General features: G+C 36.8%; 1 protein-coding gene across 1 annotated transcript in view; it reads left to right on the plus strand.

The window, feature by feature from the left end:
- The window catches only part of adgrd2 (adhesion G protein-coupled receptor D2), a 76,035-nt gene extending 58,474 nt beyond the window's left edge, over nt 1-17,561 (plus strand). Inside the window, exons 20-25 of the mRNA XM_057832957.1 lie at nt 7,046-7,087; nt 7,209-7,262; nt 7,400-7,547; nt 7,902-7,960; nt 10,550-10,580; nt 15,466-17,561. Coding sequence (XP_057688940.1) covers nt 7,046-7,087; nt 7,209-7,262; nt 7,400-7,547; nt 7,902-7,960; nt 10,550-10,580; nt 15,466-15,473 — 342 coding nt within the window. The 3' untranslated portion in view covers nt 15,474-17,561. The remainder of the gene's footprint in view (nt 1-7,045; nt 7,088-7,208; nt 7,263-7,399; nt 7,548-7,901; nt 7,961-10,549; nt 10,581-15,465) is intronic.
- The last annotated feature ends 208 nt before the right edge of the window (nt 17,562-17,769 follow it).

Below are 17,769 nucleotides of genomic sequence, written 5' to 3' on the forward strand. Positions count from 1 at the left end.
TAATGAAATTTGTAAAATTTTCAGTGAAAAAATAAACTAGTAGCCCGCCATTGTTGATGTCAATAATTACTTACACAATGCTCATGGGTGCTGAAGCCTATAAAATCAGTTGCACCCAAGCGCCAGCAGAGGGCGGCAAAACTCCATAAAACACAATTAACAAGTGGGCATTTCACTCTACTGACATTTAAATCTGTCTGAGCGGGACATGTGCATTAATTGCTTCAAATATTTTAACGTGATTAATTTTAAAAATTAATTACTGCCTGTTAATGCGATAATTTTGACAGCTCTACTTTATTTATGTGTAGGACAGAACTTCAACTGACAAACTCGTGACACTTTTTGATAAGACGCACAAATTAAAAATAGGCATTAAGATTATCAAATACCAATCTCCCTTAAAAGCAGTAATATACAATATTACGATAAGCAAATGTTTGTACTGTGTCAGCAAGAATGCATAATTGCCTGCTTATTAGGGTTTAATAAATAAAAGCAAAAAAGAAAATTTGAACATGATACCTTCCATTCAGAATCGAGTATATCACTGCAAGTACTGTGTGCACAATGCATAGATGTTAGTATGTGGGAGACTCCAGTCAGCTCATACCATATCTACCTTTATAGTCCTCCTCCCCTGATTACTTAACAGCCACTTCCTCTCTCTTCTGGTCCTTCTTTTTTTTTTTCTTTTTACCCCCGTTTACCTTTTATTTTCCACAGACTCTCTGTCTTTTCTCTTTTTTTTTTTTTTTTTTTTTACCTCAACCACCCATCCGCCCTCCTCTGATCTTAAATTAATCAAAGCTAGCCCCTACTTGACCCCCAGAGAGTCGCTTGTTAATTTAGATTTACGGCATGTGTCCAGCTGAGGGCATGTGAGAAGACAGTAGGAGTTCTTCCTCATGTTGATAGGAGGAGGACGCTTAACTAGTCTTTTTTTTTTTCTTGGACCAAAATTGTTTCAGAATCATAGAATAACAAAAAATTGAATTACTTTATATGTATATATATATATATATATATATATATATATATATATATATATATATATATATATACAGTGCCTTGCAAAAGTATTCGGCCCCCTTGAACCTTGCAACCTTTCACCACATTTCAGGCTTCAAACATAAAGATATAAAATTTCAATTTTTTGTCAAGAATCAACAACAAGTGGGACACAATCATGAAGTGGAACAAAATTTATTGGATAATTTAAACTTTTTTAACAAATAAAAAACTGAAAAGTGGGGCGTGCAATATTATTCGGCCCCCTTGCGTTAATACTTTGTAGCGCCACCTTTTGCTCCAATTACAGCTGCAAGTCGCTTGGGGTATGTTTCTATCAGTTTTGCACATCGAGAGACTGACATTCTTGCCCATTCTTCCTTGCAAAACAGCTCGAGCTCAGTGAGGTTGGATGGAGAGTGTTTGTGAACCGCAGTCTTCAGCTGGATTCGATTGGATTCAGGTCTGGACTTTGACTTGGCCATTCTAACACCTGGATACGTTTATTTTTGAACCATTCCATTGTAGATTTGGCTTTATGTTTTGGATCATTGGCCTGTTGGAAGATAAATCTCCGTCCCAGTCTCAGGTCTTGTGCAGATACCAACAGGTTTTCTTCCAGAATGTTCCTGTATTTGGCTGCATCCATCTTCCCGTCAATTTTAACCATCTTCCCTGTCCCTGCTGAAGAAAAGCAGGCCCAAACCATGATGCTGCCACCACCATGTTTGACAGTGGGGATGGTGTGGTCAGGGTAATGAGCTGTGTTGCTTTTACGCCAAACATATCGTTTTGCATTGTGGCCAAAAAGTTCAATTTTGGTTTCATCTGACCAGAGCACCTTCTTCCGCATGTTTGGTGTGTCTCCCAGGTGGCTTGTGGCAAACTTTAAACGAGACTTTTTATGGATATCTTTGAGAAATGGCTTTCTTCTTGCCACTCTTCCATAAAGGCCAGATTTGTGCAGTGTACGACTGATTGTTGTCCTATGGACAGACTCTCCCACCTCAGCTGTAGATCTCTGCAGTTCATCCAGAGTGATCATGGGCCTCTTGGCTGCATCTCTGATCAGTTTTCTCCTTGTTTGAGAAGAAAGTTTGGAAGGACGGCCGGGTCTTGGTAGATTTGCAGTGGTCTGATGCTCCTTCCATTTCAATATGATGGCTTGCACAGTGCTCCTTGAGATGTTTAAAGCTTGGGAAATCTTTTTGTATCCAAATCCGGCTTTAAACTTCTCCACAACAGTATCTCGGACCTGCCTGGTGTGTTCCTTGGTTTTCATAATGCTCTCTGCACTTTAAACAGAACCCTGAGACTATCACAGAGCAGGTGCATTTGTACGGAGACTTGATTACACACAGGTGGATTCTGTTTATCATCATCGGTCATTTAGGACAACATTGGATCATTCAGAGATCCTCACTGAACTTCTGGAGTGAGTTTGCTGCACTGAAAGTAAAGGGGCCGAATAATATTGCACGCCCCACTTTTCAGTTTTTTATTTGTTAAAAAAGTTTACATTATCCAATAAATGTTGTTCCACTTCACGATTGTGTCCCACTTGTTGTTGATTCTTGACAAAAAAATAAAATTTCATATCTTTATGTTTGAAGCCTGAAATGTGGCGAAAGGTTGCAAGATATCAGATCTGCATTTGCAATGGCTTGGTCTGAACTAGACATGTGCCGATAACTGGGTTTTATGGTATAGGCTACTGTGGTTTGAAAACGTCAGTTTCAAAACCGCAAAAATTTTCTGTCACACCATCCCTATGATATTAGCGATTTTCTTTATGTCCCCAAAAGTCACGGAGCAATCCCACACTTGGAGCTTCAAGGCTTAACCCTCCCTCAGTGGTTGTTGCTCAGTGTCAGTGAGTCAGCTGTGCAACACGATGGCCGGAGGAGGTGAAACTCCTGAATTTTTCCCCCATCGAAGAAAACAAAATTGCTGGTATGGGAAACAGACGGACGCAGTTTAGAGGAGCAGGGCCAACAGACATATAAATATAAAAATTTTTTTTTAAAAAACATAAAACATGTTTGCGGAGGGTGGCTGCTGAGGAGGAAATACCTCCAATATGATTTCACATTTATACAAAATTAAAGGTTAGTAAACACTACCATGAATGTTTCCCACCAGCTACGAGACTTAACTTAAGCGTGTTTAGTGTGTCTAGCGGTGGTAAAACATATTTTTTTCTCTCTCTGGCAACTGTCTGTGTTTAGAAAAAGAGTGTGTATAATGTAAACATGATACGAGCCATACACACGTGCTTTTTATGGAATATAATTCATTTATTTCTGTTCTGATGGTAATAATGTTGAGCTGTGGCTGTGTGTTTATGCTCACCTACAGGACTGCATTTATTTTAATTTTATTTTGAATATTTTAGTTATTTTATTTGTTTGCTTTGAACTTAATATTATACTTATGTTCCAATTTGCTAATTTGTTTTGAAAAATATAAATCCTGTTCAATGAAAAAAAATTATTTTTGTTGAACCCAGATGTCTCAAAGTAACACATTTTAGAGCTGTAATTGCAATACTGTTATCATACCGTCAGAATTTCATACCTGCACATGCCTAGTCTGAACATTACGCTGTGGTCCGAATTGTACGTACACAGCAAATATTTGATTGTTTGGGGGTTTTTTTCCAATGGGAATTTTCTTGCCAAGGTTGTTTTTCCTGGGTGTTTTGATTACTGATATCAATCTCAGACAGGTTTGATTACATGCTTCATAGATAAGCTTTATTCAAGGCAACTTACTCAAGGAGGATGTACCACTTTGTTCAGCAAGTCGCATATATATCCACACATTTTATTGTTGTTGAATTTACAGTATGGTGAAATACTTGCAGTAGTGGTTGCCAGAATTATACAGTTAAAAAAAAAAAAGGGAAAAAAAGGAAAACATTCATTGTCAACTACAAACTACTTTAACCCCCTAAATACCTGCAACATGAAGCAATTATCAGTAAATCCCAAAATTTGAAAAATAAGGTCCTAATGAAACCTTTTTTTCAAATTTGTAAATAGAAAAGTCAAAATGAATGTGTGTAATAAGCGCTCTAATATCTATACCCCTTGCTAATTCCTGTTTTTTTTTCTCATGGAAACTGCAGATGCATGTGTTGACTTGCATTCATCTTTTTTTTTTTTTTTTTTAAAGAAATGTCAAAATTCTGAATTCGTCTCAAAATCATGAAATTTTAGTTGTATCAAATGTGATACATTTGGCAATAAAGGGTTAAAAAGAATTACATTTTATAAGTTATATACTGTAACAGTTGTTTTACATTAAAATTCTTGTATAATGTATGTATACCAACTAACCAGTCTGAGGGTGGTGACGTCACAGTGCTTCATTTCTTGTCGTCCTCCCTCTCCAACGAGTTTGAATCGACACTGTCACTGTGGCAGTCAGGTGTGCTAACTACTAGCCAACAGGACAGTCTAGCATCTGCCAGCAAACTCTTTTAAGATCTCAGTGAGCCTGCAATAGCTCAGTAGTTAGCGCATTCGACTAAATATGGTGTGTATTCAAATCTTGACTGGAGAGGGGAACAATGAGTAAAGGTGTAACATGATGTAACCACCAACAAGAGTGTTCATATATCAATTACAGCATAAAAAAGTAGCAATATTGAATTTTTCTAACATGATTTTCAGTTGAAAGAAATCTACAAAAGTGTTTCATAAATTTGATGATCACCACAGAACTATGCAGTGATCGCTCATTTTTCGCTGTTAATGGGGACCAGAACCCGCCGCGATAAGTGAAAAAGTGATTTTTTTTTTTTTCAAGCTCTTCAAATGTAATAATTATAACTTTTAAACATGTTACTGTTCCGCCGAATTATTTTTCAAAAAGAATAAAGAGGTAGAAAAATGCTTAGCTTTATTAAATGCTTCATTGAGGGAGTCTACTCAAATCCGCTCAAGCTGCTCACTTACACACAATGAGTTGTCACAGCAACTGATTAACCCTTTAACACCGAACGTGTTGGCAGCGACACGTTTACGCATATCCTATTTGAAGCTTCGTCCCGCTGTAATTACGTCACCCACGTGCCGCTGGTTGGTCTCATTTGAAAGTGCGGAAGTTAGATGTCCACACCAGTTTTTATTTAAAGTCAATCGACCAAGTAAAACGGGTTTGAGTTTTATAGTTTTATTGCACTCATAAATATGTATTAAAACGCTGCATGGACCATGTGTCTATCTCCATATTTCCATCATTTCTTGTCCTTTTTCAAAACCGAAAGCAGCACAAAAGACTACATATCCCAAGATCCGTTGTGATGTCAAGAAGACATTTTTAATAAATTACCGATCGAGGCGCCAACTAAGGAAAGGGAGCCATGCAAAGCAAGCAACGGCCGGTTGGATTGAGCGAGCGACTTTGAAACGTGCAGAATAATTCTAAAACTAAATTTAGCGCAAGCTAATGCATTATTTCATGAACTTAAGGAAGAAGATGAGCCTATTTGTCATTGTTTTCCTGGGATGAGTCGCCGTCTCGGCAAGTAGAAGTGACAGCAGCGCGCAAACAGCGAATTAGTAGGCTGTGTGACGTTGTGTGTGACACAGCTCCATGACCTGTTCAAGAAGAAGCTTTATTAAGTGCAATAAAAAAAATAATAAAATTTTTAATTTATTGGCTCACATGCCTGAAAATTTTGAATTGAACTGAACTACTTGTCAATGTTTTTGAAAATACTTGTTTTCAATTTTTTTTTTTCTTCAATATAATCTTTTCAATTTTTATATAGATGCGTGTTCGAGAAGCTTGCTTGCATGTACGTATATACTTTTGATAAGGCGATGGGTACAATACCTAACTTCACAAAGAGCTATCCTCCAAACCCTTTTTGTGTTAGATGATTTTTTTTTTTTCTCACTATTTTTGCACTGTATATAACCTGTTTTGACCTAGTATGTGTAAAGGCGAAAAACGCCTATGACCATACCTGCTTTTTGTGTTGAATTGTCAAACATAAAACTATTCAATCTAATTTTTTTCCTACTGAATGTTTATCCTAACAAGTTGAATAAATATTATCAAGCTTCAAAACGGTTGGTCGAGCATGTTTGGTTGTCAATGGGACATCAACATTACAAATTTTGAAAAAAGATTTTGGGATTTTTTTGGTCTTTTTGGGTCCAAAATGTGGATTATAATTGGTCAGTGAAGAAAACAACAGTTTGGACATGAAGTTCAAGGTGTCCTGAAAAAAGGGACCCAACTTGGCCATTGTGAACAATTTTTTTCTTTGAAATATAAAGGCAACATCAAAGGCATGCAAATTCGGCCAAAATAGGCTTAGGTGTTAAAGGGTTAACAGATTAAACGATGATTGATGCATGCGGCACTTTTGAAGTTCGTGACTCTGGCAAGATTGAACACAAGCATCTGTCAATCATCGTTAATAACAATAATAACAGGGAGGGAGCGAGAGTGAGACTAAACAATCGGTTCGGGACAGCTCATCTGTATTTTTTTTTTTTTTTTTTTGTTGAAAAAAAAAACGCGATAGACTGAGGGCGCTAAGTTTAAAGCACGAAGTAGCGAGGGATCACTGTACTGTTTTTACGTGGATTGTACAGTTTTCCCGTTTTTTAACGGTAAAAATTTCTGGCAACCACTGCTGCCAGTATTTTACCGTAAATATGACGGCTTTTTTTTTTTTTTTTTTTTTTTTTACAGCAAATAGATGCAAGCTCAGAAGGGTTTGTGGACCTCTGTTGATCAAAGAAAAACTGGTCAGAGAAATAACGGATAAAATTCAATCGAAATTCTAGGAAAACTAACCAATTAAAAGAAAACATTGCATATCCAAGAAAAGATTGAAAATAGTTTAACCAAAGGGACATGGAAGAGATCTACTCTGTTTGTATTTAGATTAAAATGATGATATATTATCTGTTGCTGTTGAAAACTAAAAATCAATACTGGTCTGTAAATGAAGTATATGTGACTTTTATTTTTGAGTTGCTTCCTAAATGCTGTATTTGCTTCTTCACAGGGCCTGTATATTTTCTTAGTTTATGCTGTTTACAACAGTGAGGTAAGTTGACATTCAATTCACGTTACTGTCACTGTCAGTCACTGCAGCAGTTTATTGGATTGGATTGTTTTGATTTATGAAGGGTTGACAACTTGTGATTTAAACAGTTTTTATGGTTTAGGTGAGGAATGCAATCAAGAGGATCAAGGAAAAGAGAAAAGCATTATCTTTCACAGTAAGCGTCTGAAATGTAGCACATATTGGTGATCAAGTCGAAATTAGATATACACACTGTATAAATGTATATACGTTTATACATCCATGAATTGATTCCACTTATAGTTTGAATTTGTGTCATACCTATCAATATAGAATTGTTCTCAGCCAACGACCTTCGTACCTTCTCAGAGAGTTCCCATAAGGTCTTGGGACCGCAGTCCGCTGACTCCTTCTAGTCCTGAGATCAGTGAGACCTCTGGAGCCCCCAGTTCTAGCTCCACTTCACTCGTTATCAAGAATGGTATGTTCTCTATAGTGCACATTGTCAAGACAACTGTGAAACATTTAATACATCCCTGTTTTGTGATTGTTTAATGATAAGTAACCTGTTCATGACACGTTAATTGCTCATCCTTGATGCGAGATTCTATAAGTCCCTTGAGCTATGCACCATGCCACACTCTGCCCACTCCATCTCTCTTTCATTCCTCTATGTGTGTGGTCTGCTTCTCTGTGTAGTGTGAAACAAAAATATTGAGCAATTTGTGAAGTTATTAGTTAGTAGGAGATCTCATTCAAATGTCTCTTTGAAATAATTTTTGTGGCAGAAAAAAAAATATTTTAAAAAAATGACAGGTTGTTTTTGGTCTTTCAGAGAGTTTCAGAAAAGAAAGCTTTGTGAGTTTCTCATTGAAACAACCACCAGGAAACCAAGTAAGCAACATTTTTCATTTTTAAGTACAGGTAGTCTCCTGAGTTACGAAAGAGTTCTGTTCCTGCGCAGGCGACATAACCCGAATTTCGTAAGTCGGAATTAACCATTTAAGTACACCTAAATTCCCTGTAAATTTCAAAATACCGTATTGGCCCGAATATAAGACAGTGTTTTTTGCATTGAAATAAGACTGAAAAAGAGGGGGTCGTCTTATATTCGCAGTCTAGACATTATACCCATTCATGATGCTAGATGACGCCAGATGTCATTGAAGTGATGTTCTGTCATGACAGATCTCAGCTACTCTTCCCATTCACGACGCTAGATGGCGCCAGCTATCATTGAAGTGATGTTCTGTCATGACAAATCTCAGCTACTCTCGAGTTTAACCAGTTTGCATGATTTTATTGCAATGTTTTTCCTTATTCAGATTTGTTTCAAGACTACAGTTACAGTTAGACTTCACTTTGATGGTTAATGCAGTTATTGCAATTTTGTTGTTTTATCACAATAGATTGGTTTATTTACATTTCAAATACCAGAAGCCATTCATTTACGAATGTGATTGCACTTTAGTTCACATATTTAAATGTTCAGATATTAAGATTTGAATGAGGCAAAATAACATGCTTTTCCTCTCAAATATATTGATATAATCATTTGTTTCGAATGTACTTTAATTATTTTCTGTATAAAAAATAATTTGTTGTTCAAAAAGTCTTTTTCCAAACTTGAGTCGTGAAAAAGTGGAGGTCGTCTTATAATCAGCGCCGTCTTATATTCGGGCCAATACGGTAACTATCCAAAGACATGCATTATACGTCATTCTATTGTCCTCGCCAAGACATTGGAGCTAAGTCCTAGCTAGATAGCGAGCTAAGCTGTAAAATTCCTCCTTTCTCTCTCTTTTGGCTTCACGACTTCTTCATGCGCTCTTCTTTGTGTTCGCAAATACGTTCTTCTTTGTGTGTCACTACAATTGTGACAGGCTACCAAATCGCGACGGATTGCTACTGCGCCTGCTCAAACCGACACCATTTTCACTACAGCGATGACGGCGGTATAGATATGCACGTGATGGAGTCAACTATGAATATACATTTTTCTTTTTTTGGGCGGGGTGGGGTGATAATGGTCTCTGAAAGGTTTACTTGGGTGAGGGGAGAAGAAGACTGTTTAAACTCCACTGTTTAACTCCTTGAAAGACATTAAGTTTGTGTATAGATCGTGAGGCTGAAGGCGCAGGCATGGGCGCTGCATATTTTTGTACACTAGACGGCGGTATGCGACTGAATGTTGCTTGCAATCTGCCATTAATCAAAGGAAGAAGATTGTGTTACGTGCCTCGATGTCCCTGATTTTAAGGTGATTTATGTGTTTAATTCAGACATTAAAAAAACAGAATTCAATCCACATGCCTGACCATTTGAAGAATAATTGATTCATATGTACAAATATCTCGCGTTTGTAAGCTTTAAGCCAGTAGAGGAAGTGACGTAAAGCAGTCACGTGAACAACCTATTGGAATTGGATGGCCGTACGCCGCATACACGTTAAAATTCTTCAGGCGGATTCCAAGCAACTTTCATGTGCATAACACCACCTAATGTACAAAATGCACAGCAACCATTCCCCCACCCTTATGATCGACACATCAATTTAATGTCTTTCAAAAATTTTAAAAATGCTTTCCTTACATATCTGTTTTTCTTTCCCCTCACCCCAATTAAACCACTCAAGACCATTCACACTGTTAAAATTTAAACAAAAAACTTTATTTAAACGTTACAGACTTTGTTATAACGTAAACGGTTTTTCAGATGTCAATGGTTTAACTAGCCTTTTTAGCAAGTCTTGGATAAGCTGTATATAAGAAAAACTGTTATTGTAAAAATGTACGAAAGCCTCAGAGTCCTTTGCATATTTGAATATGTGAGTATAGTTTGTTTGAGTTTATGTTCTACACATGTACATTAAAACAGTTTCAATTTTCTTTCAATGTCAAGTTCCGTTTTCTAATATCTACGGCCCTGGATTTAAAAAAAAAAAAAAAAAAATTCACCCCAAAAAGGAAAGAAAAATGTATTTTTGCCATTTAATCTCTCACGTACATATCTATATCTGCCGTCATCGCTCTAGTGAAAATGGCGTTGGTCCGCGTAGGCGCAGTAGCAATCCGTCGCAATCCGGTAGCACGTCACGATCGGTTAGTGGCAGTGTGTACATGCCCTCGTACTCGCGTGCAGAAGTACCACTTGCTCTACGCTTGCTGCACCAAAATAAAAGCATGCATCACAAACAAAAGTCAACATTATAGTCAAATAAACATTTCAACCAAGGGCAGAACAGTCATATTAATGAAATAATTTTTTTTTTAATTAAGGTACTGTGAGGTACAATAAGGTACTGTTTACGCAACTTTAAAAAAAAAAAAAAAAAAAAGACTGGAGACAAAATGGCGGACAAGACTCTGGCGTCGTAAAGTCAAAATCACGTAAGACAGGTGGCTCGTAGCCCAGGAACTACCTGTAGATTATTTGTTGAGACATATTATTTGCTGATCTGCTTCTGTTCTTTTTAATTAACAGGTGGTGCAACTCACAGCATTCAAACCATCAGGTACAGTGTCTAAAGGAGAAAATGTATATGAATGAGTAAATGTGTACAGTTGAATGTCTGTGAGAATAAATAATCTTGATTTTAGAAATTAAGTCCAATGAGAGTTGATTGGACAGGATTTGGAAAAGTGCATCCGACACAGTTGACATTGCATTTTAGAGCACAAACCAAGCATGAGGTGAAATCAATTACTTCCAGCAAGGTTGACTCAAGGAAAATATATGGTCATGGGTAGAGAAAGATGTATGCTGCTTGAATGTCTTAATGAGCATAGAAGACTGCATCAAAGTACCGTAATTCTTAGACTATAAGCCGCTACATTATTCACTCATTTTGAATCCTGCGGCTTATAGTTGAGTGCGTCTTATTTTTTTATTTATTTGGATTATTAATTAACACTTTATTTGACGGCGGCGTCATAAGACTGCAATAACACTTTCATAATTATGACATGACAGTGTCATGGGCATTAATGAATGCTTATAAGATATGTCATTAAAGGGATCCACGGATAGAAAGACTTGTGGTTCTTATGAGATAAACGTTATTGTGTGTTAAAATTATTTGATATTGAAGCCCCTCTTGATGTTTTCGTTTTTATACAATTTGTAAAATGATTTAACTAGTAGGTCGTCATTTTTGTTGACGTCGCAGGTCGGTGATGTACTGGGTTAAGCTACCGGGTTTCCGGAGTATGACTCTGACCACATAAGCATGTCATCTGTTCAACCCTCTCAATATGAACCCGAGAGGAACATTAATGAGCATGACAACACTGTCGATATTTCACAAAACGAGCAGCAAAAGCAAAACGAACTGGATGAAAGGAGACGAGAATATGACAAAACCGGTGGTCTGCCAAAATGTGTTACACCGGCGAAATGTCCTACAAGAGGCAAATTTGACACCCAAAATAACGCTTTCAGCTTGTTTTGTTTAGATGCATACAGACAGAGCATTCTAAAGATGCTTAAAGAAAATACTTAAACGTAGTAATATCAAATAAGGGGGGTTTGTATACCTTACGTGACTAATATGGTCAACAGATCAACAATCTGCTTCAAAGCTACCACAAGAAAAAACTAGGGTTGTCAAAAGATTAAAATTTTTAATCGAGTTAATCTTAAAAATTAATTAATCGTAATTAATTGCAATTCAAACCATCTCTAAAATATGCCATATTTTTCTGAAAATTATTGTTGGAATGGAAAGATAAGACACAAGACGGATATATACATTCAAGATACTGTACATAAGTACTGTATTTGTTTATTATGACAACAAATCCACAAGATGGCATTAAACATTATTAACATTATTTCTGTTAAAGGGATCCACAGATAGAAAGACTTGTAGTTCTTAAAAGATAAATGTTAGTACAATTTATAGTAATTTTATATTAAAACCACTCTTAATATTTTCCGTTTCAATAAAATTGGTAAAATTTTCAATCAAAAAAAAAAAAAAAGTTCGCCATTGCTGACGCCGTGATGTTACATGGGCTCCTTATCGTTTTCCACAGTGTCTTTAACTACGTAAGATAGTGATTGAAATACACCACAAGGTGTCAATGGCGAGTTAAATTACTTAGACAGCAAGTCAATGAGTATGTTTTGTCCCTCGACTGACGCCATAGTTCCCTGTTTACTGGGTCCATCCATTTAATTGTACTTCACGGTCATTTGAGTGCTGGCTTCACAACGTATGAGACCTCTGATAGTTTGTATATTGTCACTAAATATTGCCATCCAGTGTATTGAGCTAAACGAAATGTTTGAATAGAGTTGGACTAAAGTCTGAGTAAGTTTTATGTGTATTTTGCATAGCTATTTTGATTAGGAAAGCCAGTTGAATCGCTTTTCTTTTTGTGAACATTATTTTTTTTGAGAGATAGGAATATTATTTTGGTTGTGCTTTCACTAAATGATACTTATATTTGTTGTGAAGGAGTTGCCAAAGCTTATGCCAGTAAACAGCGCGGTCCAATGAACACCTGTGTCCACTCGCCTTTCTCGGCCTCTTAGCTCTTAATGTGCAAAAAATGGAGTCATTGTAATCTGTTTGAGGCAATTCATCAGCGGGTCATTCCGCGCATGTATTAATGCGTCAAAAATTTTAACGTGATTAATTTAAAAAATTAATTACCGCCCGTTATTCCGATACATTTGACAGAACTAGAAAAAACAATGCTTAAAAGTATGAGAGGGAAACGCTTTCAAAAACTATTTTGAGGCAATAAAAAGGTAATGAAAGAGTAAATAAAAACACAAATATTAAGTACTCGCCACTTTTGACCGATGTGCGCATGTATTGGACGTCTCGCCGCGTGGAAGGAATTGCAGAACACCGGTAGTGGTCATCTAATGACAGTGACAAACTATGTCATCGCCCCGAGCGTCCATTGCGCGCATAAAACATGGCGCCCTCCGTAGGTCAAACATGTACTAAATGTTATATATTTTTAAATTAATGGCAATGTTTTTTGTGTTTCTAATACCATATTTTAGTAAAAGAGAACAATTGAAGCTTATTAGACCCTACAAGTCAATAAATCCGAGGTTCCCTTTAATGTCATCCGGTGAATTTTGTCACAAACTCGATTTATGTCCAGCTCAGATCATTAAATCTTTTCAAAAGTGAGATAATTTGCCGGATGACACTAAATGACGTCTTTCATATGCGTTTATTAATGCTCATGTCATGTCATAATTATGACGGTTTTATGACAGTCTTATGACACCGCTGTGAAATACAGTGTTACTGGTTTAACAGGAGTGGGAACCTCTTGGTACCTCATGATATGATAAGATTTGCGATACAAAGCTCGCGATAACAATGATCTGACGATATGGTGATACAACGATTATCGATACATTTGTCAGAAAATCATTCTTCATTCAATCATAAACAGAAAAACAAGCTTCTGCTGTGAATTGGAATGAGTTTATCACTAGTAGACGTCCAATCCATTTGAACTGGGAGGGTGGCAGCGAATGAACATTTGTTCATTCGCTGCCATCCCTCCCACTTCAAACGGATTGAACGTCTATGGCCGTCAGTGGCAGCCAATGCCAGGCAATGAGGTAATTTTGGGCCAGTTAAGGTCATTTACCTGTTGATTCTCAGTTACTTCCTGTTAATTTTGGGGTATTTTATGGGTCACTTCCTGTTGATTTTGAGTTACATAACAGGAAGTGACCTGGGAATCACCCAAATGAATAGGCAGTGACTCAAACGCAACAGGAAATGACCTGTAAATGCCCTGAAAATCGGACAGAATGACTGTGAATGCTCTGGTTTCGAATGATTGAATGTTTCTAGTCTAAATGGATTGGGCGTCGAGCACCGTCAATACAGCCTTAGCGTTAACTGAGACACTATTATGGTGGAAGATTTTGGTAGCAACTTGTTGGTTCATTTTTCTTTATTTTTTTTAGACATTGACACTTTTTTAAAACGATATCTCGATTCTTGGCAGGATCATATCGATAACCTGGGATACAAAGTATCACGATATATCACCATTTCGATATTTTGTCACACCCCTACTGGTTGATATCTTTTGGTGTAAATATCCCATAATACAGTGAGGACAGTTGCGTCTTATAGTCCGGTGTGGCTTATAGTCTGAAAATTACGGTAAATGGAAGAAGTTCAAAACCAAAAGGACCCTTGGCCTAAACTGCGTGATTGAGGGGAAGGACCTTTGGTATCAAGGTGACTCAGAAACAGGGGGTCACTATGTCATAGTTCCAGCATTCCTTCTTGGAAATAGGTGAACCTCACAGAAGCACAACCGTCTCTACAGAAGCCAAGCTCAACAACGCATTAATGCCTATGTGGAGTTTAGTCAGAGGCACCTGAAAATTCCAAAGACCTTGAAAATTTTTTCTAGTCCGACGAGAAAATTATTCGACTATTGGTCAACAAACCCCAGTCCCAATTAAATTTGAACTTTGTGGGAAAATGTAAATCAAAAGAGACCTTTCCCAACCAATATACAATACTCTTTGTTCTTCCAAATCAAGAAAATGGGTGCTCCAACTTGTTTTTTTTCCAAAATATTCACTTGTTTGAATTTGTTGCCCTCAAAATGTTTCAAAACAGCTACTGTAGTTTTGTATTTGTGTTTGCGTGTGCGTGTGTGTGTGTATTTGTAGTTTCTTCAGTATTTTTTCTAATCAGTAATTTTGTTTTTATTTAAGGAAATATTGTTAGAATTAATTTACTCAGTTACATTTTAAAAAGCTTATGTTACAAAGTGGAAAAGAAAAGAAAGGCGCGAGAGAGGGGTATGATAATTTTGTGTCTGCATGCCAGTACGTTTTTAATTTATGAAGTTGATTGTTTGCTTATTTATTCTGTTGTATTATAAAGGCTGGCAGCAAGGCCAAAGAGGGACAAATGTAGTTTTGCATCTCAATTTACCTGCTCGGTGCACATCATTAGACCTGTGTGAAAACTCAATGTGTATTTTTGCAATCTGAATTAAGAAGGCACATACAACAGATGGTGCCGAGGGTTAAGTCACTTTCAATAGCACCGATCTGCCCATCAGTGGCAAGAACCAAGTTTGAAATTGATTCATTAAATGTTTTAGCGTCTGTGAAGAACGCCTGCCGGGTGCTGGAGTGCTCCTGGACGTTCATTGTTGATTAATGAGACAAAGAAGAAGTTCATTCCTCTAATCAGCAATGGCCATGTCTGGCTATTCACAGCATTAGCCATTAACCACTCCAACACCTGCTCTCTCTCTCACTCCTCGCTTTTCAATGGGCCTCACTTCTTTTTTTCTCTTTTGTATGCAAACACACTTGCACGCAATACCAAAGCATCATATTCTGATATAGTCATAGCTAATGCCCTTCTCTGTATTTCACCACAGGTTCTTGAACTGAAAATGGAGCCCCATCCGGAAACTCAATACATTATAACCTTGGATCACAATAAGAGGATAGAACTGGACACACAATTAGACTGCACAGCTACTTCACACAAATACACACATCTTGCTGATGTAAAGGAAACTCAGAATTAGGGATTAAGTGTTTTGCAGATGTTTGCTTCTCAGATCAGATCGATGCTGAAACCCAAATCTTCAAAGAGCCCTGCTCTGATATTACATATGTTGATAACCAAGATGCACATTTTTACAGGATTTGTAACCATGTACATATGTAGGGAAATAATCATGAATTCTAATAGTTGTGTCTACCATTATGTCATTTCTGGTTATGAGTACCAATTTCCTACTTGTTGAGGATTTCAAAAGTTTCAAAATTAAGTACCGTAATTTTCAGACTACAAGCCGCGCCTGACTGTAAGCCACCACTCACCAAATTTGACCCGAAAATGGCATTTTTGCATAGATGAGCCACACCGGAATATAAACCGCAGTTGTCCTCACTGTATCATGGGATACTTACACCAAAAGAAATAACTGGTAACACTTTTTTTGACAGTGGCATCATAAAACCAAATGAATCCCATGAAGCTTTGAACCAATTGGCTGCAATGTTAGTCGTCCAACATGCCTCCTAGCATGCATTGCAGCGCTACAGATGTAAATTACAATCAAAATTTATGTTGTGTGCTAATTATTTATTCAGTTACTGTTCTAGTTGTTTCATGAATTGCTAGTTATGGTATTTGGTAACACTTTATGAGCATTAATAAATTCTTATGACGGATGTCATTTTTGTGTCATCCGGCAAATTATCTTACCTTTGAATGGATTACATAAATGGAGTTACTAACATAATTTGCCAGATGACACTAAATGACAACTTCATAAGCATTTATTAATGGGCATGATAGTGTCATGTCATAATTATGACGGTCTTATGGCAGTCTTATGACGCCGCTGTCAAATAAAATGTTATCTATTAACCCAAATAAAGCAACAAATAAGCCACTATAACTGAACTATACTAACTGAACTATAAACCACATGATTGAAAATGAGGGGAAAAAAGTAGCGGCTTACAGTCCGAAAATTACGGTATGCTTTTCCAAATTATTTCAATCGGAGACAGAAATGTCTGCTTGGAAGATTATGAAAAATGGAACAATCAATGGATGGATTATATATGGAATTTTCGTACTATTACTAAACAACCTTTAGACTTCTGTTCAAGAGAAATGTCCTTCTACAGTCTGTTTTCGTTTTCAAGCTCTGAACATGTTGCATAATGACTCATCTCAAGTGGCATAAATGCAATGATGTTGAAACACACCTGTTAAATGTGATGTGGAGAAAAAAAGAAAAGAATGAAAAAAACATATTTCTGAACCTTTAAACATCCAATCTGATAGATATGTATACATTAATTTGAAAATTACCTTTATATTGGGTAAAAATTGCAAACATGACCAGTTTTTATAATGTACACAACAAATGACATTGGAATCACTGATTAAATCCTGATAAAATTTAGCTAACATAGTATTAACATTTTTGTTTTCAGGATGTGTGGTTAAAAAATGAATTAAGTTATAAGTCAGAACAACGTTAGGAAGAATAGCTTCCTCATCAGATACACGACGCCGTACTCTCCCTTGAGGACATGAACACGTACAATTGATGGCAGTGAGATTAGCAAGATTATAGTTACCAATCATCATTACTTTGGTTCAATAACTCCGCTGATCTTGGATTTTGATTGATATGCTTTGAGTTCATGAGTGACATAAATGATTTGAGCAATTCTGCGTAGTGCTAATTTGAAAAAAATGAAAAAAAAAAACCATAAAATTAAGAGTTGTGCAGTTTTTACTTCGTTGTTGCCCTTTGTACCCATCAAATATTTTAATCATTCCATCACATACTGTACATAATCAGCAAATAACAATCCCACGTACCAAAAAATTGAATGGAATATTAGCTTCATAGAAGAAGTAAAATAATTTACATTATGACAATTACGAGCAATCAACCAATGCAAGGTTTTTTGCAAGGCCGGAGTTATTACCCCGCCACCAGTGTTGTTAATAACGGCGTTACAATATAACGGCGTTACTAACGGCGTTATTTTTTTCAGTAATGAGTAATCTAATTCATTACTTTTCTCATCTTGGCAACGCCGTTACCGTTACTGAGGCGGGAAAGGCGTGCGTTACTATGCGTTACTAAGTTGGTTGAATAAAAAAAAGTCTGAGAGAAACGGACTCACGGGGACGAGAGCAGAGC

This window comes from Corythoichthys intestinalis, chromosome 3 (genome assembly GCF_030265065.1).
Source record: "Corythoichthys intestinalis isolate RoL2023-P3 chromosome 3, ASM3026506v1, whole genome shotgun sequence".
NCBI classification, from domain to species: domain Eukaryota; kingdom Metazoa; phylum Chordata; class Actinopteri; order Syngnathiformes; family Syngnathidae; genus Corythoichthys; species Corythoichthys intestinalis.